General features: G+C 45.6%; 3 protein-coding genes across 4 annotated transcripts; all 3 read right to left on the reverse strand.

Moving 5' to 3' along the window:
• Nucleotides 1-512: 512 nt before the first annotated feature.
• LOC127341314 (lectin) lies at nt 513-1,659 on the reverse strand. Its single transcript, XM_051367123.2, has 3 exons — nt 1,344-1,659; nt 1,112-1,230; nt 513-991 (listed from the first exon to the last, which is right to left on the reverse strand). The coding sequence occupies exons 1-3, from the start codon at nt 1,596-1,598 to the stop codon at nt 616-618; spliced, it is 750 nt and encodes a 249-aa protein (XP_051223083.1). The 5' UTR covers nt 1,599-1,659; the 3' UTR covers nt 513-615.
• Nucleotides 1,660-2,534: 875 nt separating this feature from the next.
• On the reverse strand, nt 2,535-7,926 carry LOC127341313 (NF-X1-type zinc finger protein NFXL2). Of its 2 annotated transcripts, XM_071827942.1 has the most exons (14): nt 6,665-7,926; nt 6,083-6,196; nt 5,955-6,010; nt 5,599-5,665; nt 5,199-5,291; nt 4,901-4,986; nt 4,643-4,805; nt 4,302-4,502; nt 3,975-4,165; nt 3,742-3,823; nt 3,233-3,439; nt 3,019-3,108; nt 2,738-2,936; nt 2,535-2,704 (listed from the first exon to the last, which is right to left on the reverse strand). In XM_071827942.1, the coding sequence occupies exons 1-13, from the start codon at nt 7,862-7,864 to the stop codon at nt 2,781-2,783; spliced, it is 2,706 nt and encodes a 901-aa protein (XP_071684043.1). In that variant the 5' UTR covers nt 7,865-7,926; the 3' UTR covers nt 2,535-2,704; nt 2,738-2,780. The 2 variants fall into 2 exon arrangements, with proteins under 2 accessions (XP_071684043.1, XP_051223082.1); XM_051367122.2 differs by having other exon boundaries at nt 2,535-2,936.
• A 1,197-nt stretch (nt 7,927-9,123) lies between these two features.
• Nucleotides 9,124-10,949, reverse strand: LOC127338177 (xyloglucan galactosyltransferase KATAMARI1 homolog). The gene is made up of 2 exons (XM_051364401.2): nt 10,461-10,949; nt 9,124-10,335 (listed from the first exon to the last, which is right to left on the reverse strand). The coding sequence occupies exons 1-2, from the start codon at nt 10,919-10,921 to the stop codon at nt 9,294-9,296; spliced, it is 1,503 nt and encodes a 500-aa protein (XP_051220361.1). The 5' UTR covers nt 10,922-10,949; the 3' UTR covers nt 9,124-9,293.
• Between the last annotated feature and the right edge of the window lie 9,758 nt (nt 10,950-20,707).

Consider the following 20,707-nt stretch of genomic DNA (forward strand, 5'->3'; position numbering starts at 1 on the left):
GCTCTCCACTATGTGGTGTACTCGTAAAAAACATGTGACCCCTATCCTAATAATTCATGATGCATTAATGGAGCCTATCACTTCGTCATCTAATAAAATGTAACTATCATAATAATATTGTCTCTTAGAGCATGTAGTACAGTGCAAGATGCTTTAGAGAAATAAACCGCTATTTTTTTTTGTTAATAACCGTGCATGTCAGCAAAGCCTTCATGATGATGGTAGCTTGGGCTAACTTATTTGAACACCGGAAAGATTAAGCTTAGTCCATGCTTCCTATTTACCGTGATCATATTGCAGCTACACTAAGAATGTCGGTGTTAAGGAACACCAGATTTATGTTGAAAACATGATCTGCGCTGGATTCAGTAACAGTGTTACGTAGCCCATCTTTCTTCTGAAATTTTATCAGTTAAATTGGGAAATCTGATATATGCTGTTTTAAACGATTAAAATCTCCATGCTTGAGGAAAGTAATCTTCGGTTCTTTCAAGATTTTTATGGAAGATATATATTCAGAAGCCTTTAAGTTCTGTAACAGCCCAAATACCATATTATTCCATGCATAGTTGACAAACAAACGCTAACGATCGTCCGCAGTAAAACAAAATCAAATCATTCTTTTGGGACGATCTTGATGCCCTTGATGAGGAGCCCCCTCTTCCACTGCCCACCCTCGTACTCAAACATGGAGACCTCGGCTTCTCCATTCTGCCCCTTCTGCGGCTTGACCTCCCCAACCTTGAGCTGCAGCCACTCCCCTCTAGGCTTGGCCATCAGGTTCTCCTTGTGCTGCTGAACCGTCCCGTCGGGGAGCTTCAGCCGGAGGTTCACCGGCGTAGACCATCCGTAGGCCGGATCGGTGAGCATCACCTCGAAGACAACCTCGTAGGTGACTCCTGGTGTGAGGTGGGACAGCTCCAGCTTCCCAATGATCTCCAGCCAGCACACGTTCTGCAGCGCCGCCGCCTCGGTTTCGGCTTCGGCGTCACTGATGGTAAGATGGCAGGTTCGGAACAGTAAGTATGTATGATTTCTGAGGCAATATGTATGGACAACTGAAAATAGCTTTTATGTTAACATATCAGACATGTTGTGATGCTTAACTGACCTTCCTTCTTTCAGGGGTTTCCAGGTCCAGTACTTCGGGTCCTCGCTCCAGGTGATGTGCAGGCCTCTGGGGAGCAGCATGAAGCAGTTGTGCCTAGTCCTAGCATCCACCCAGTACTTCTGCACCATTCGTTGCATGTTTAGACCACAAACCATGTTGAAAAGTCAATCAAAAGTTATGATGATACCCCGTATATATCATGATGGCAGTTCGTGTTCAGAGGTAAACGGACCTTTGTTTTCGCGGCCAACAAGAGGACCCCCGTGGAGGCCTGATCTTCCAGTGCAGCCACATCAGTGACCTTCTCCCCGGCGACGATCTCCCGGAACATGTGAGGCGGCGGTGCTCTTTTGGACTGGGCCTGGTTCGCGGTATCAGAGGTGGTAGAAACGCTGGGTGCCATCGTCGGCACGGCGGCGCGGCCGACCCCGTTGCGCGACGAGGCGGAGGACGCCTCCTGCTCCTGGTGTGACGGTGCCGCACCCATGGTCGGTTTCTCTCTGAGCTACTCTTTGAGTGCAACAACAGTTCTGGTAGATCGTGGCATATATATAGCTGCAGAACAGCAGAAGGGCTAAAAGACTAACTGAGATGGAACATTACGGCAGATCGTGGCATATAGTATATGATAAAGAAGTGAAGACAGAATTCGACCTTTTTTAGATCACTTTGGCGCCTGCCATTGTGCTTTGGACGGCATGCGAGAGCTGTCCGGAAGATAATGTCAGCATCAAAGATAAACAGCGGCCGAGAAAGTGCGGCGGAGAAAATAAGAGTATGTTTTTGCCTTTCATTCAGCTTTGAGCATTACGGCATCTGATTCTGTAGGATGGGTTTCGTGCTACGGCCGGAAGAATCCACCTTTTTTGGGAGGTCAAGGAGATAGCATGCTGCTGTTGCGTTGATGCTTGATGGTGGTGTTGCCCGGAGAGTGGAGGAGGCATGGACTCGGAGTCGACTGCAGTATCTACACCCCAAGTTGCAGGGCGACAAGCGAGCAAGGATATCTAGTGAAATTCAGGTTGTAGTAGAACTCGACTTGAATTGAAGCAAGCATGAGGCGATTTTGGCTCGGGAGCGAATTAAACTTGGTGGCCTGCTACTATCAGGAAATAAGAACTTTGTCGCTTACGGAAAATACAGGAACAGCATTTTTAGTACAGGTTTCAAAACGTTTAGTTCAGTAATGATGTGCAGTTTACTTGAGAACTTCGCCATAGAAATGTACATGGGCTCCACAGGTGCTTGTGCATTTCACAGATGTGCACCCTTCTGCGAAAAATGTGTTCAACTTCTTGCACAAATAAAAAAATTGGAGACATGTAATAAACTAGTAGCTCATGTTGTCTGTTTTGTTCCGAACTGGCAGTGCCATGTTGCTTGCAGATTGGATATCTGACAAATAACCTATACGACAACACCGTTGTTGCAAGAAAGTGTTCTGGATCACCCATATATTATTGACATCATTTGTTCATTTACAGCAACTCAACAACGACATATTACAAACAATACAAAGCTGTCTTCCTTCGGCACTAGGAAGGCGCAAAACAACGGCATCCTTCAACTCACATGCCTCCAAAACTGGATACTGGCAGTAAAGCTCAGTTTATTACTCATTTAATGTACATCTCAAAATTCATTAAGAATCCATATATATTGTTCACTTCTACAGCCTTCCAGCCCTTAGAAGCCTTTGCCTGGCCTTCTGCGCTTCCATTTCATTCATCCAGTCTGAAACCTGGTAAACCACTTTTCCCAACACGTACAGTACAGCTATAGCAATCAGCACTGCCAGAAATATCAGGAGATACCGCTTGATTTTCTGCAAAATGTAAGTGCATTGTAAGGAGCAGATAGTACAGCCAACACAATGCCCTAAGCAGACCATATGTAGTTTTACAAACCTGCCATGTCGAAACCCCGACAGGTTCCTGTACTCCACGGTCGCGCTTCTTCCTGCGTTTGGGCACGTTTGCAGCTTCTGCAGCAGGGTTCTACATGGAAATAAGCACACATTCAGTCCATAACCTCAAAATCCAATTGTTTGGTGGTGAAACCTTCACAGATAAGAACAGTGCGTTGATTAAAAAATACTGTTATGATGGTAGGGTCTGGTACCTTAATCTCCTGGACTTTCCGGAGATGCAGCTCTGGATCTGAAACTTTGACCTTTTTCGCGCAATCTCCACCACATGGAATCAGGCCAACTCCAAACTGACCTTTGGGTACTTCTTTTGGATCACGGCCTGACCTACGGTACTCCTTGAGAACATCTTGACATACCCACTCCTTTTTCAGGGTGCTACATGCACAACGTACATTGACCTGCATAGATATCAAATATGTAGAGGAAATAAAATAGTTAAGTTCCATGCACCAACCAGTGGAATCAGAAGTCCAAAAATGATGGAAGGAAGGTGGGCAATCCACATATACTGTAACAAAAACGACTAGCAAAGTATAGCTTGAAACTGCAAAATTATAATTTACTTGAATTTTCAATGTAGCAATATATCCAAAAAATAATCTCATCTACAGTTTCGTCAGCTAAACAGATCAAGCACTAGATCACTTGCTGTTTACCAGGTTACAAGTTATTTCAAACTAAATATAAGCTGAGGCCACACCTTTTTCATGCACTGATCAACTGACGGGCATTGACCAGGGTGACATATTTCTGAGCACAGATGGGGACAATTTGATAATTTCCTGCACAGTGCCATAAATAACAGGTCGAAGAATTCAATAAAACATATAAAGTTATAAATCAAAATATGGAGGTTTGGGTGAAAATTGTGCAACATTTTTTATTTGAACAGTCATAACAGAAGCAAGTGGGAACTGGGAATTGGTAACTGACCTATGGCATGGGCCACCACAGGCCCTTGCTTTCACTTGTTCCTTGGCCTTTAGGTTGTTATAGTGCACACACTCGAAAGCGTGTACCATAGCACCACAATGGCATGATCTTTTAACAAGGACTTTGCAAGGTGGACAATCACTTAGATGACATGGCAAAGGGCAAGGATGTGAGCAAGGAGGATCCCTGACCTGGCAGAAGCATTAAGACAAAACATCATGCACCAAGCTAAAAAGAAAGATGTGGAGGCTAGCTAGACATTTCACATGAAAGATTATAAACAGAACAGCCAAACTGAAAGTACTGCAAGGGAAAGTACGAACTGACCACTTGACAACGAAGATTGCATCTTTCACAAGGCTCAGCAAATGTGTTCTCCCTACTGAAAGATAATATGGTATCAGCTTTAGGCTGATTTGATGGGACCTCTAACACATGGCAAGTCTTTGTGCAATAATGGTTGCCACAGTGGAGAATGTTTCCACATAAATTCTGACAGGGAAATTGCCTGCTTCTGGAACAAGGCATCTGCAAAAAATAAGAAAAGAATGGTTCCTATAATCTGGTGTACAAGCAAGTGCAAGTGCATGGCATGCTCGAGTGTGTGCGAGAGAGAGAGGGAAGGAGGGAGGCATAAATTGACCAAAGGCCACTTGTTCAAAACTTACTGCACGTTCTTGGCTTAGATGTTGCCCAAAACATGGCACCAAAACAATTTCCTGGCATGGTGGGCATGGTGTTCCAGGTGTGCATTCTATATGCTTTTCCATTTTCTTCTTCATTGGTTTAAGTGTGTACTCGGGGTTCGGTGGAGGAATAGAGCCATGGCACCTGAGTAGTGTTAAGATTGTAAGAGATCAGAGTTAGTTATAGTTCTTGATACACTGCTGCAATGACACACTCGGTATATTAAGTAAACTCAGAACCTTTCTTTACACTTGTGGCCACAAGAAAATTCTTCCCCGCAGATCAGTTTGCATGGTGGACATGCTCCATAGTGGCATTTATGGGGCTAAAGGAAGGAGATTAAATGTCAGTAAATTATGATGGCAAATCTATAATAGCAGAAGAAGTACCCAGAAATGGCATGCGAACAAATTCACCAAAATAAATTCTGAACAACGTCACAAATACACTTGTGATGGCAATCAGCAATGAAAATTATCAAGTGATATCAATTAATGAGTAATGACAATGTAAAAGAAAAGAGGCAGAATAGTTTACCCGGCAGTCAAGCTTGTGTCTGCATAGGCGATCTATATTGCATCTTTTCGAGCATTTGGGAGGTTTCTGGTTCTTCTCGGTCCCACAAGGAACCTACAATAGAATTATGCATTTTAATCTACAAAGTGAAACTTAGCAAGTATGGTATAACTATTTAACACACTAGCAATTTAAAGAAGTTGAGTGAGTCAGGAGAGACACTGAGGAGGATATAGATGTACTGTATACTCAAATCTGAATAAGAATTAACAATAAGGCAAGTGCACCAGATCACGTAAAAATTATTGTTTATGCTAATTATTTCTCATAAGTCCTAATCATCTTTAGTAAGGAAGTAGTAGGACCAATATAACTCATATAACGGAATGAAAAACAAAGTTAAGAGACCACCAAGTTCAACCTCAAAGTATGTTTTCCCACAGAAGCATGAGATGGTCTTCATCAAAGGACAGGGTGAACAAGCACCGCTGGTAAACAAAAGGAACCAGATGTCACTAAAAATAGAAATTTCAGTTCAGAAAAATGAACCAATAAGACACTAGACACCCTGGAAACTACAGACTAACAGACTCGAGTTTTCCATCCAAAAAGTAAATGTGACTATTTCAGAGCAAAACACCACTATGTTTTGAAATGTACTGTGTGGTTAAACCAACATGGGAGCACATACACGTGACGTAGGCATGTAGCAACGCAACTAGAACTAAACAATAGCAAATGGCAAACGAAAATATGCATCTTTGGTTACGGCAGTACCTGTGGCATGGAGAGAGACATTTATGGTTGCCACATCTGAGCCTCCGATCACAAGTCTACAAACATAGACTACTTTAGTGCTTGAAAGGAGCCAAAATAATGCATCAAAGAAGAAGACCAAGAAGTACCTCCGCGCAGGGTGGGCAATCCCCAACACAACAACGTCGCTTACAAGCATGGCGTCCACAGGCACGTAAACGCTGACATTTCCTTTCGCAGGTCAAGTCTTGGTGGCAAGGAAGCTGATAAAATGCATCACAATATTTTGGGAATTAAGCACTTGCTTCCTAATAAGCAATAACATAGAAGTATACCTACCGAGCTATAGAATTACTTCTGGACCAGATTAAGGAGAAAGAAAAAATAACAATTGCTACTCATTGTTTCTACTATGTTAAATAGTATGGATGCAAAGAGTAAACTTTGGAGTAAAAAAAAACAATTTGAAGCACACAATTGTCCACTGGAAAATGCAGATTTCAACAATTGCCTGTTACATGTAGCAATTACTTGAAGACAAATTCTGCCAATTAGGTGCAAGTAGTGTTGCTAGTTGCCTTTCACATTCTAGTAATTTATCTTCTCACACAATGTTTTTTTGAGAAAACATTTTTTTTTTTTGAGAAAACCTTCTCACACAATGTGATCAAATATCTTCTTTTTTACTACTTGCAAGGTTATCATCACAAACATGTAGTATGGATATGTACCTCCTTCTTCAGACCCCCACAGCGGCAGGACTTTTTTATGACAAGACGGCAGATCACGTCACACGGGCCACGATGGCAGCGCTCGGGGCACTTGTGCCTTCCACACCCAAGCACCTTCTCACAAGTCGATCCACATGTGGCAGCCTCCACATCACACTCTAACTTTGGATAGTCCTTCTTGCCACAAGGGCATGTTCTTCGTCCACGTAGCGGACATTCCCCGCACTTTCCACCATGGCATCCTCTCTCACACATATGCTTCCCACACTCCAGCATCCCACCACACTCACTCTTGCATTGGAAGACCCTTTCGGAGCACAATCTCTTCAGCATTGTCTCTCCACATTCGCATTTGTGATCCCCCATCACCGCACACGGTGGGCAGGGCCCATCATGGCACTCCACCGGACACCGGTGGAGTTCACAGCTGAGGCGTCTGTTACATTTGCCCGCGCAAGAATAACGCTGATGTGCGCAGCGCCGGGGCTCCCGGTGCGCTCCACAAAAGCAGCGAGCATTCGGGACAACTGCCGGGCACGGCGGGCAAGGCCCGGGGTGGCAAAGCAGGAGGCAGGTGTGCTCGCAGCCGGAGTCTGCATTTGAATTGAGAGGGCGGCCACAGACGTCGCCGCAGGAGTGGGGGAGGATCCAGGGATCCGCGGGTGGGTCTACCGTCTTGGAGCAGAAGCAGTGGTAGGAGGTGGGGGTCTGGGATTTGGGGTAGGCGACGCGGCACTTGGGGCAGCCCCAGGTGGGGGAGGGGGCGGCGGTGGCTGACTGGTGCGCCCATGACTGGATGCAGTGGAGGTGGAGGAGCGCAAAGCACGACGCGGAGCAGGACCAGACGGGGTCGGAGGGGCGGATGGGGTCCAAGCAGATCAGGCACGGCGGTGATCTGCGGCGCGCGGCGGAGTTGAGGAAGATGCCGACCTTGGAGAGGTCGGCGCCATTTCCGGCCGCGGAGAGGTAGCTGGAGAGGATGGATTTAGTGGCCGGGTCGCAGGCGGAGAGATCGGTCTCGTCCCCGGAGGAGGAGTAGGACGAGGGGTCGGAGTCGGAGACGGGGCTAGGGTTGGGCGGCGAGGGCGCTGGTGCAGGTCGGGGTGCTGGTGTAGGGGCGGTGGGAGCTGCAGTGGTCGTGCGAACTGGTTTCCGCGAGGAGGACGCAGCGGCGGCGGCGGCGGCGTAGGAGGACGGCATCGCCCGGGGTCGCCGGGATGGTGCGCGCGAGATTTGGGAGGGGAATGTAACTCTTGCAGTTAGGTCCAAGATTCCGTACATCTATATAATTTAGGATTTTTATAAAATGACGGCATTTTTTTAGGGCATCTCTTACAACTGCCCCGACCCCCGACTCTTTTTTTTTAAAGCACAAATATATTATAACAGGCAAGCAAGCCGCCTCATTAAAAACCTTCCACCCCTTCGATACTCTGGTAAGGAAAAAAGTGCGTAAAAAAGTTGGTGCACTTGGATCATATAGTAGCTACATCATTCACCATAGCTGGTAAGATAAAGCTAGGGGATCACTATCCCAAAACTCATCAACATGAAAACTAACACTATGCCTAGCTAGCTCATGAGCAACCTGATTCGCCTCTCTATTACAATGATCAAACAGAATTTTCCTATAACCAGTAAAAAGAATCCTGCAATCTTCAAAAATAGCTGCAGAAAACGTGGCCGAGAAGCACCCATTCATCATAGTTTCAATGACCTGCACATTATCCGACTGAATAATAACCTTATTCCCTCCTAAGAATTGTGCCAAACTCAGGCCATCACGCAAAGCATATACCTCCGCCATGAAGGGATCTGCCACGAAATGAATCTCCTTAACTTGCAGCCATAAATTTACCCTTGCAATCTCTAGCAATAGCACCCATGCCTCATGTGCCCAAATCGGCATCATAGGCAGCATCAATATTAATTTTTATTGATCCTTCATTTGGACAGACCATGTTCCTGAAGCTCCACTTCCCCTGTATTACATGCAAAACCTGGAATGGAGCTTTATGTTTCCTGTTGAAAAGAAGGTCATACCTAGCTTTCCAGATAGGCCAAAGTATGTTAAAAATCATTACAATTGAGTTATCATTTTTGTATCCAGTCATATTCTACTTGGTTGATTCCTTGTTACTCTCTCACCTAAGTGATTGTACCATCTTCTTGCCGATCTCTCACGTGGGATTCTACCTAGCGGTATCTCCCTCGTGATTCTCTAGGAGTGATGGTTTGTGCCACTCGAGCAAACCGATTTGTACCGGACGTGGTGTGCGTTCTACCTTGTGTTTTTGGTGTTCTTCCGTAAATCCCCTCGAATCCATGAACACCAGGCCCCATCTCTAGTGTGGCATGTCGCCTAAGTTTAAACATTATGTACTCCTCAAGTTGGGTCATCGATGTAATCGGATTGTTATCATGTTTTTGTAGTGCCCCATCAGGCCCGAATTAATCGATGCATTCATATAGTATGTTCATTACAAGTGTACTATTGAGCATTTGAGGTGTGTCAATTAATTTAAGTCGCGGGAAGTACTTGATTTTCTAGCAAAGATTGCTAGAATTGTATCGGGCCATTTAGCCCTAACTATTGAATAAAGTGCTGCTTTACTACCCCTACAAAGAACTATCCCAAATCCTGGCCGTTCTTGATCCTCCTCATCCTCCCCATCACCTCATCAAAGGAAACGTCAAACGCATCCCTCATGTCTCCCTTGAACCTCACCCTGGGGTCCTCGTACAAGAACCTTGGGATCATCTTGATGACCTCCTCCCTCATGGCGGCCACCTCCTCATCGGTATACCTTGCTAGCACCTCCTCGATGTCCACCTTCTCTTCGAGGAGCTCGTCCGGGTCGATGAGCACCCAGTACCGTCGCTCCTCGCCATCGCTACTGTCCGGGTCCGGATGGTGCCACCGGTACTGCTTCTTAAAGGTGGACGCCTCGTGGAAGAAGACGGGGATGCATCCAGCCATGACGGAGTCGACCGAGGAGCGGCGCATGTAGGAGTCGCCGTTCGGCTGCAGGCAGAAGCGGGAGGCGCCGAATGCGGAGACAACCCTCCGCGGCGACTTGCAGGTTTTGTCGTGGCTGCAGTCGACAAGCCGGCACCGGCTCGATGACGTGCACGAGTCAATGATACGGTCGCGGATAACCAGCATCCCGTTGGCACGTGGCGCGCCGGCGAATGTGAAGAGCCACGGCCGCTCCGCGGCGCGGGCGCGCTCCTGCCACCCGGCCACCTCGCCGGCCGACGTCGGGTGGAAGTAGCTCGGGTACGGCACCGCGAAGTCCAGCGGCTCCCAGGCGTTGGACTCGTAGGTCAGCACCGTCATGTTGCCGGACTCAGGGTGATCAAGGAAGTCATTGCCGCACTTCACGGCGGCGCTCTGCCGGAACATCCAGTTGGTCTTGGCGGCTACCATGAAGTGGTCACGGCCCCCGAAGGCCGCCCACTGCGGCCGCGACGACAGCCACCCTAGGAACTCGGAGGAGAGACCGTTGCGCACCGTAAAATTGCGGTCGCACAGGTGCTGCTGGAGCTCCAGCCCTGGGTAGTAGGGCACGTACACCGCCGTGGCTGCCGCTGGGTCGTCGGTGAGGCACTCGTAGAGGCGCATCCGGTTGTGTACGATCACCTCCAGGGCGTATTGGTTCGTGTTGTACCTGCACGTACGTGCTCATTATTCTTAGACGCGTGCTGAATTGCCGATATGACGCAATTTATATAGTAATATGTAGCGTGCACCATGAGTTTATATATGGCGTCAGTGAATGATCAGGGAGCTTACCATCCGGTGTTGGGGATGATGCCGGTGTCACCATCACTGCCGTTGCCTGTGGCGGGAGGGAGCTCGGGGCCCATGCCGGCATTGACCATCAGGGAGCACATGCTGCCCTCGTCCTGAAATGCAGGCGAGCCCTCGACGCAGGCGCTGAGAACATCGAACCGGGAAGACACATCTAGCATGTGCACGTATCTGCCCTCGCACGACGCTGAGGACGGTGCCGTTGCCGGGGGCAGCGCGCCATCCCGATCGGCCCCGACGGGAGAGGGAGCTAGTGGAAGGAAGCTGGCATTGAGCGCGATGGGAACTGAGAGCGGGAGGACGACGTCGAGCGTCGCTCCTGAGTTGGGGTTAGCAGACAAGAGGTAGATGTGGAGGAATTGGAAGTGGAGAAAGCAGGAGATGAGCCATGACCCCAGGATGAGGAGGCCGTAGAGGAGGAACTTGGGGTACTGAACTTCCATGGCTGGCTGGGCTTTGTTAGCTCTAGGCCTCTAGGTAGCCGAGAGCATGCATCATCGATCGGCTGAGGGGTTTAGATAGTATCATACCAAGTGGTTAGAACAAACTAATTTAGGAAGTGTGCTACTGAATCGAAACTACTCCTGCTTATACTAATTATTAATGTTAGTCTCTGTGACGTTTCATCATTGGCGTACAAGCCAGGCAGGGCCAGCACTACATTTGTGTCAATGGGAATCAACTTGTGATACTGCTATTTCATCGTGCCATCTTGCACAGTTGCACTAGTTGGCACGGAGTATGCACTAGTCCGTCTCCGCTTCTTGGTTCATGGGATGCACGATCATTGTTAAGTGTACACGATGCACGATTCATGTGAAGCATGCCGTGGGGTTATTTGATTATCGTACATGATATTATTGCACAGCCAAGCATGAAAGATACGCACATATGGTGCTGTTGTATACGGTCCACTTTGCGTGAACTAGACTAGTATAGTTGGTAAGCACTATGCATCCATGTGTTGACCGTTAGACCATCTCCAACGCGACCCGCACCCACGCGTTTGGATAGGTCGAAACGGATAAAACCGTCATCCAGGATCCATCCCTAAAACAGATGGCCGCGGCGTACGGAACGACCCAAACCCAACCCAAATCTGGGTCGCGTTTGCGTGGCCACGAACGTCAGGAGCTGGCCGCTCGCGTCCTCCCCTTGTCCTCCCCTAGCCCGCGTGTCATAAGGACATAATTTCATTGTTCATTAAAATAAAACATATTACAATTTTTTAATACTACCTACTACTAGTCTACCTACGCTGCCGGGACCGTGGATTTCACTCGACGCGAGTGACCTGTACGCGTGAGGATTTCACTCCAGCTTTATCAGCTGGGTGGCCTGGCGGCGGCCGCCCGCCGGCGTTCCTTCGCATCCGCCCTCCTCCTGGCCCTCTGCGCAGTTTTCGCACGGTCATGCTCCTCCTCCTCCTCCGTCTAGGGCCGCTGCCCCCTGATACGTCTCCGACGTATCGATAATTTCTTATGTTCCATGCCACATTATTGATGTTATCTACATGTTTTATGCACACTTTATGTCATATTCGTGCATTTTCTGGAACTAACCTATTAACAAGATGCCGAAGTGCCGATTCTTTGTTTCTGCTGTTTTTGGTTTCAGAAATCCTAGTAACGAAATATTCTCGGAATTGGACGAAATCAACGCCCAGGGGCCTATTTTGCCACGAAGCTTCCAGAAGTCCGAAGAGGAGACGAAGTGGGGCCACGAGGTGCCCAGACCCTAGGGCGGCGCCCCCCCCCCCCTTGGCCGCGCGGCCCTGTGGTGTGGGGCCCTCGTGCCGCCTCCTGACCTGCCCTTCCGCCTACTTAAAGCCTCCGTTGCGAAACCCCCAGTACCGAGAGCCACGATACGGAAAACCTTCCAGAGACGCCGCCGCCGCCGATCCCATCTCGGGGGATCCAGGAGATCGCCTCCGGCACCCTGCCGGAGAGGGGAATCATCTCCCGGAGGACTCTACGCCGCCATGGTCGCCTCCGGAGTGATGAGTGAGTAGTCTACCCCTGGACTATGGGTCCATAGCAGTAGCTAGATGGTTGTCTTCTCCCCATTGTGCTTCATTGTCGGATCTTGTGAGCTGCCTAACATGATCAAGATCATCTATCTGTAATTCTATATGTTGCGTTTGTTGGGATCCGATGAATAGAGAATACTTGTTATGTTGATTATCAAAGTTATATCTATGTGTTGTTTATGATCTTGCATGCTCTCCGTTACTCGTAGATGCTCTGGCCAAGTAGATGCTTGTAACTCCAAGAGGGAGTATTTATGCTCGATAGTGGGTTCATGCCTGCATTGACACCTGGGACAGTGACAGAAAGTTCTAAGGTTGTGTTGTGCTGTTGCCACTAGGGATAAAACATTGATGCTATGTCTAAGGATGTAGTTGTTGATTACATTACGCACCATACTTAATGCAATTGTCTGTTGCTTTGCAACTTAATACTGGAGGGGGTTCGGATGATAACCTGAAGGTGGACTTTTTAGGCATAGATGCAGTTGGATGGCGGTCTATGTACTTTGTCGTAATGCCCAATTAAATCTCACTATACTCATCATGATATGTATGTGCATGGTCATGCCCTCTTTATTTGTCAATTGCCCAACTGTAATTTGTTCACCCAACATGCTGTTTATCTTATGGGAGAGACACCTCTAGTGAACTGTGGACCCCGGTCCAATTCTCTATCTTGAAATACAATCTACTGCAATCGTTCTCTGTTTTACGCAAACAATCATCTTCCACACAATACGGTTAATCCTTTGTTACAGCAAGCCGGTGAGATTGACAACCTCACTGTTTCGTTGGGGCAAAGTACTTTGGTTGTGTTGTGCAGGTTCCACGTTGGCGCCGGAATCTCTGGTGTTGCGCCGCACTACATCCCGCCGCCATCAACCTTCAACGTGCTTCTTGACTCCTACTGGTTCGATTAAACCTTGGTTTCTTACTGAGGGAAACTTGCCGCTGTGCGCATCACACCTTCCTCTTGGGGTTCCCAACGGACGTGTTAACCACACGCATCAAGCAAATTTCTGGCGCCGTTGCCGGGGAGATCAAGACACGCTGCAAGGGGAGTCTCCACTTCTCAATCTCTTTACTTTGTTTTTGTCTTGCTTAGTTTTATTTACTACTTTGTTTGCTGCACTAAATCAAAATACAAAAAAATTAGTAGCTAGTTTTACTTTAATTGCTATCTTGTTTGCTATATCAAAAACACAAAAAAATTAGTTACTTGCATTTACTTTATCTAGTTTGCTTTATTTACTATTGCTAAAATGGCCAACCCTGAAAATACTAAGTTGTGTGACTTCACAACCACAAATAATAATGATTTCTTATGCACACCTATTGCTCCACCTGCTACTACAGCAGAATTCTTTGAAATTAAACCTGCTTTACTAAATCTTGTTATGCGAGAGCAATTTTCTGGTGTTAGTTCTGATGATGCTGCTGCCCATCTCAATAATTTTGTTGAATTGTGTGAAATGCAAAAATATAAAGATGTAGATGGTGACATTATAAAATTAAAATTGTTCCCTTTCTCATTAAGAGGAAGAGCTAAAGATTGGTTGCTATCTCTGCCTAAGAATAGTATTGATTCATGGACTAAATGCAAGGATGCTTTTATTGGTAGATATTATCCCCTGCTAAAATTATATCTTTGAGGAGTAGCATAATGAATTTTAAACAATTAGATACTGAACATGTTGCTCAAGCTTGGAAAAGAATGAAATCTCTGGTTAAAAATTGCCCAACTCATGGACTGACTACTTGGATGATCATCCAAACCTTCTATGCAGGACTAAATTTTTCTTCGCGGAATTTATTGGATTCAGCTGCTGGAGGTACCTTTATGTCCATCACTCTTGGTGAAGCAACAAAGCTTCTTGATAATATGATGATCAATTACTCTGAATGGCACACGGAAAGAGCTCCACAAGGTAAGAAGGTAAATTCTGTCGAAGAAACCTCTTCCTTGAGTGATAAGATTGATGCTATTATGTCTATGCTTGTGAATGATAGGACTAATATTGATCCTAATAATGTTCCGTTAGCTTCATTGGTTGCACAAGAAGAACATGTTGATGTAAACTTCATTAAAAATAATAATTTCAACAACAATGCTTACCGGAACAATTCTAGTAACAACTATAGGCCATATCCTTATAATAATGGCAACGGCTATGGTAATTCTTATGGGAATTCTTACAACAATAATAGGAGTTCACCCCCTGGACTTGAAGCCATGCTTAAAGAATTTATTAGTACACAAACTGCTTTTAACAAATCTGTTGAAGAAAAGCTTGGGAAAATTGATATACTTGCTTCTAAAGTCGATAGTCTTGCTGCTGATGTTGATCTTTTGAAATCGAAAGTTATGCCTAATGAAAATCATCATAATAAAATTGTTACTACAGCAAATGCCATCCAAGTTAGAATTAATGAGAATATAAGATTAATGGCTGAACTGCGTGCTAGGTGGGATAGAGAAGAAAATTAAAAACTAGCTAAAGAGAAGAATGTAGCTAAAGTTTGGACTATTACCACCACTTGTAATGCTAATGCTACACATGTTGCTGCACCTCCTACTAATAATAATAAAAGAATTGGTGTTAGCAATGTTTCCACTTCTAATGCAAAGCGAGAAACCGCCTGAAACTGCTAAAGCTGAAATCGCTGTGATAAAACTGCTGAATTTTTTTCCAACATTGGGGATGATGATCCCATTGCTTTAGATTATAATGGTTTGAATTTTGATGATTGCCACATCTCTGAAGTTATAAAGTTCTTGCAAAAACTTGCTAAAAGTCCTAATGCTAGTGCTATAAATTTGGCTTCCACACAACATATTACAAATGCTCTCATAAAAGCTAGAGAAGAGAAACTAGAGCGTGAAGCCTCTATTCCTAGAAAGCTAGAGGATGGTTGGGAGCCCATCATTAAGATGAAGGTTAAAGATTTTGATTGTAATGCTTTATGTGATCTTGGTGCAAGTATTTCCGTTATGCCTAAGAAAATTTATAATATGCTTGACTTGCCACCGCTGAAAAATTGTTATTTGGATGTTAATCTTGCTGATCATTCTACAAAGAAACCTTTGGGGAAAGTTGATAATGTTCGCATTACCGTTAACAATAACCTTGTCCCCGTTGATTTTGTTGTCCTGGATATTGAATGCAATGCATCTTGTCCCATTATCTTGGGAAGACCTTTTCTTCGAACTGTTGGTGCTATCATTGATATGAAGGAAGGTAATATAAAATATCAATTTCCTCTCAAGAGAGGTATGGAACACTTCCCTAGAAAGAGAATGAAGTTACCTTTTGATTCTATTATGAGAACAAATTATGATGTTGACACTTCGTCTCTTGATAATACTTGATACACACTTTCTGCGCCTAGCTGAAAGGCGTTAAAGAAAAGCGCTTGTGGGAGACAACCCATGTTTTTACCTACAGTACTTTGTTTTTATTTTGTGTCTTGGAAGTTGTTTACTACTGTAGCAAACTCTCCTTATCTTAGTTTAGTGTTTTATTGTGCCAAGTAAAGCCGTTGATAGAAAAGTTCATACTAGATTTGTATTACTGCGCAGAAACAGATTTCTTTGCTGTCACGAATCTGGGCTGTTTTATCTGTAGGTAACTCAGAAAATTATGCCAATTTACGTGAGTGATTCTCAGATATGTACGCAACTTTCATTCAATTTGAGCATTTTCATTTGATCAAGTCTGGTGCCTCGATAAAATTCGTCAATACGAACTGTTCTGTTTTTGACAGATTCTGCCTTTTATTTCGCATTGCCTCTTTTGCTATGTTGGATGAATTTCTTTGATCCATTAATGTCCAGTAGCTTTATGCAATGTCCAGAAGTGTTAAGAATGATTGTGTCACCTCTGAATATGTTAATTTTTATTGTCGCTAACCCTCTAATGAGTTGTTCTAAGTTTGGTGTGGAGGAAGTTTTCAAGGATCAAGAGAGGAGTATGATGCAACATGATCAAGGAGAGTGAAAGCTCTAAGCTTGGGGATGCCCCGGTGGTTCACCTCTGCATATATTAAGAAGACTCAAGCGTCTAAGCTTGGGGATGCCCAAGGCATCCCCTTCTTCATCGACAACATTATCAGGTTCCTCCCCTGAAACTATATTTTTATTCCATCACATCCTATGTGCTTTGCTTGGAGCGTCGGTTTGTTTTTGTTTTTTGTTTTGTTTGAATAAAATGGATCCTAGCATTCACTTTATGGGAGAGAGACACGCTCCGCTGTAGCATATGGACAAGTATGTCCTTGGTTTCTACTCATAGTATTCATGGCGAAGTTTCTTCTTCGTTAAATTGTTATATGGTTAGAATTGGAAAATGATACATGTAGTAATTGCTATTAATGTCTTGGGTAATGTGATACTTGGCAATTGTTATGCTCATGTTTAAGCTCTTGCATCATATGCTTTGCACCCATTAATGAAGAAATACATAGAGCATGCTAAAATTTGGTTTGCATATTTGGTTTCTCTAAGGTCTAGATAATTTCTAGTATTGAGTTTGAACAACAAGGAAGACGGTGTAGAGTCTTATAATGTTTACAATATGTCTTTTATGTGAGTTTTGCTGCACCGGTTCATCCTTGTGTTTGTTTCAAATAAGCCTTGCTAGCCTAAACCTTGTATCGAGAGGGAATACTTCTCATGCATCCAAAATACTTGAGCCAACCACTATGCCATTTGTGTCCACCATACCTACCTACTACATGGTATTTTCCGCCATTCCAAAGTAAATTGCTTGAGTGCTACCTTTAAAATTCCATCATTCACCTTTGCAATATATAGCTCATGGGACAAATAGCTTAAAAACTATTGTGGTATTGAATATGTAATTATGCACTTTATCTCTTATTAAGTTGCTTGTTGTGCGATAACCATGTTCACTGGGGACGCCATCAACTACTCTTTGTTGAATTTCATATGAGTTGCTATGCATGTTCGTCTTGTCTGAAGTAAGAGAGATCTACCACCTTATGGTTAAGCATGCATATTGTTAGAGAAGAACATTGGGCCGCTAACTAAAGCCATGATCCATGGTGGAAGTTTCAGTTTTGGACAAATATCCTCAATCTCATATGAGAAAATTACTAATTGTTGCTACATGCTTATGCATAAAAGAGGAGTCCATTATCTGTTGTCTATGTTGTCCCGGTATGGATGTCTAAGTTGAGAATAATCAATAGCGAGAAATCCAATGCGAGCTTTCTCCTTAGACCTTTGTACAGGCGGCATAGAGGTACCCCTTTGTGACACTTGGTTAAAACATGTGCATTGCGATGATCCGGTAGTCCAAGCTAATTAGGACAAGGTGCGGGCACTATTAGTATACTATGCATGAGGCTTGCAACTTGTAAGATATAATTTACATGATACATATGCTTTATTACTACCGTTGACAAAATTGTTTCATGTTTTCAAAATCAAAGCTCTAGCACAAATATAGCAATCGATGCTTTTCCTATATGGAGGACCATTCTTTTACTTTTATTGTTGAGTCAGTTCACCTATTTCTCTCCACCTCAAGAAGCAAACACTTGTGTGAACTGTGCATTGATTCCTACATACTTGCTTATTGCACTTATTATATTACTCTATGTTGACAATATCCATGAGATATACATGTTACAAGTTGAAAGCAACCGCTGAAACTTAATCTTCCTTTGTGTTGCTTCAATGCCTTTACTTTGAATTATTGCTTTATGAGTTAACTCTTATGCGAGACTTATTGATGCTTGTCTTGAAGTGCTATTCATGAAAAGTCTTTGCTTTATGATTCACTTGTTTATTCATGTCATATACATTGTTTTGATCGCTGCATTCACTACATATGCTTTACAAATAGTATGATCAAGGTTATGATGGCATGTCACTCCAGAAATTATCTGTGTTATCGTTTTACCTGCTCGGGACGAGCAGAACTAAGCTTGGGGATGCTGATACGTCTCCGACGTATCGATAATTTCTTATGTTCCATGCCACATTATTGATGTTATCTACATGTTTTATGCACACTTTATGTCATATTCGTGCATTTTCTGGAACTAACCTATTAACAAGATGCCGAAGTGCCGATTCTGTTTTCTGCTGTTTTTGGTTTCAGAAATCCTAGTAACGAAATATTCTCGGAATTGGACGAAATCAACGCCCGGGGCCTATTTTGCCACGAAGCTTCCGAAGTCCGAAGAGGAGACGAAGTGGGGCCACGAGGTGCCCAGGACCCTAGGGCGACGCGGCCCCCCTTGGCCGCGCGGCCCCGTGGTGTGGGGCCCTCGTGCCGCCTCTGACCTGCCCTTCCGCCTACTTAAAGCCTCCGTTGCGAAACCCCGCACCGAGAGCCACGATACGGAAAACCTTCCAGAGACGCCGCCGCCGCCGATCCCATCTCGGGGGATCCAGGAGATCGCCTCCGGCACCCTGCCGGAGAGGGGAATCATCTCCCGGAGGACTCTACGCCGCCATGGTCGCCTCCGGAGTGATGAGTGAGTAGTCTACCCCTGGACTATGGGTCCATAGCAGTAGCTAGATGGTTGTCTTCTCCCCATTGTGCTTCATTGTCGGATCTTGTGAGCTGCCTAACATGATCAAGATCATCTATCTGTAATTCTATATGTTGCGTTTGTTGGGATCCGATGAATAGAGAATACTTGTTATGTTGATTATCAAAGTTATATCTATGTGTTGTTTATGATCTTGCATACTCTCCGTTACTCGTAGATGCTCTGGCCAAGTAGATGCTTGTAACTCCAAGAGGGAGTATTTATGCTCGATAGTGGGTTCATGCCTGCATTGACACCTGGGACGATGTGAGAAAGTTCTAAGGTTGTGTTGTCTTGTTGCCACTAGGGATAAAACATTGATGCTATGTCTAAGGATGTAGTTGTTGATTACATTACGCACCATACTTAATGCAATTGTCTGTTGCTTTGCAACTTAATACTGGAGGGGGTTCGGATGATAACCTGAAGGTGGACTTTTTAGGCATAGATGCAGTTGGATGGCGGTCTATGTACTTTGTCGTAATGCCCAATTAAATCTCACTATACTCATCATGATATGTATGTGCATGGTCATGCCCTCTTTATTTGTCAATTGCCCAACTGTAATTTGTTCACCCAACATGCTGTTTATCTTATGGGAGAGACACCTCTAGTGAACTGTGGACCCCGGTCCAATTCTCTATACTGAAATACAATCTACTGCAATACTGTTCTCTTGTTTTCGCAAACAATCATCTTCCACACAATACGGTTAATCCTTTGTTACAGCAAGCCGGTGAGATTGACAACCTCACTGTTTCGTTGGGGCAAAGTACTTTGGTTGTGTTGTGCAGGTTCCACGTTGGCACCGGAATCTCTGGTGTTGCGCCGCACTACATCCCGCCGCCATCAACCTTCAACGTGCTTCTTGACTCCTACTGGTTCGATTAAACCTTGGTTTCTTACTGAGGGAAACTTGCCGCTGTGCGCATCACACCTTCATCTTGGGGTTCCCAACGGACGTGTTAACCACACGCATCACCCCCACGAGTCAAGGTCCCACACAACGCGCCGTAAGACCACGTGGTTCCCCTGCTGCCGACGCCGACCCCTGCTGCTGATGCCGACGCTCTTGGCGGCCGAGCTCCGCCTTCGCAACCTCCTCGTGGGGGCGCCGGTCGGGCGAGGGCATCTGGGGGAGGCAGCGTGCTCCTTGCCGAGCGAGGAGCTTGTTCTTCCGGCCGATGAGGTCGCCTAAACGGCAGCGACCGGCCTGGACGGAGGCCTCGTGCTCCCTCGTCTCGCGGGTGAGCTCGGCAAGACGCTCCTCGATGGTGGCGTTGAGCTTCGCTAGCTCGCGGTCGTGGGCGGCATCCTCCCCGTCGGCGGCCGCGGCAGCATCCGCCTCCTCCTGTGCGGCGGGGTCCGGTCCCTCCTCCGCAGCCTCGTACCAGCCGTCCCAGGCCGCCTCCACCAGCTCCGCATCCTCTGCCTTCTTCACCGCCCCCTCGTCCGCGACGCGGATCGCCTCGTCGTCGGCAACCCACCGCTCGTCCTGCCGCTCCTCCTCGTCCGTCCGCGGGAACCTGGCGCGTGCTGTAACGGCCCAGGGTAGAACCCATATTAGATTTGCTTGTTCTTTTTCTTTTTGTGCATCATCATGCATCATATCATCCACATGGTTTTAACAAAATAA

The sequence above is a fragment of the Lolium perenne genome, chromosome 3 (assembly GCF_019359855.2).
Source record: "Lolium perenne isolate Kyuss_39 chromosome 3, Kyuss_2.0, whole genome shotgun sequence".
Lineage (NCBI taxonomy): Eukaryota > Viridiplantae > Streptophyta > Magnoliopsida > Poales > Poaceae > Lolium > Lolium perenne.

Bases quoted from the DNA above. Each gene is read 5' to 3' on its own strand.
- LOC127338177 (XM_051364401.2), bottom strand. From the start codon at position 10,921: ATGGAAGTTCAGTACCCCAAGTTCCTCCTCTACGGCCTCCTCATCCTG. The intron at 10,336-10,460 runs GTAAGCTCCCTG...ACGTACGTGCAG, and splicing joins ATCATCCCCAACACCGGATG to GTACAACACGAACCAATACG.
- LOC127341313 (XM_071827942.1), bottom strand. From the start codon at position 7,864: ATGCCGTCCTCCTACGCCGCCGCCGCCGCCGCTGCGTCCTCCTCGCGG. The intron at 6,197-6,664 runs GTACATATCCAT...GCATTTTATCAG, and splicing joins GTGGGGGTCTGAAGAAGGAG to CTTCCTTGCCACCAAGACTT. The intron at 5,292-5,598 runs GTTGAACTTGGT...ATTCTATTGTAG, and splicing joins GTGGGAAAACATACTTTGAG to GTTCCTTGTGGGACCGAGAA.
- LOC127341314 (XM_051367123.2), bottom strand. From the start codon at position 1,598: ATGGGTGCGGCACCGTCACACCAGGAGCAGGAGGCGTCCTCCGCCTCG. The intron at 1,231-1,343 runs GTCCGTTTACCT...CGAATGGTGCAG, and splicing joins TGTTGGCCGCGAAAACAAAG to AAGTACTGGGTGGATGCTAG. The intron at 992-1,111 runs GTCAGTTAAGCA...TCTTACCATCAG, and splicing joins AAACCCCTGAAAGAAGGAAG to TGACGCCGAAGCCGAAACCG.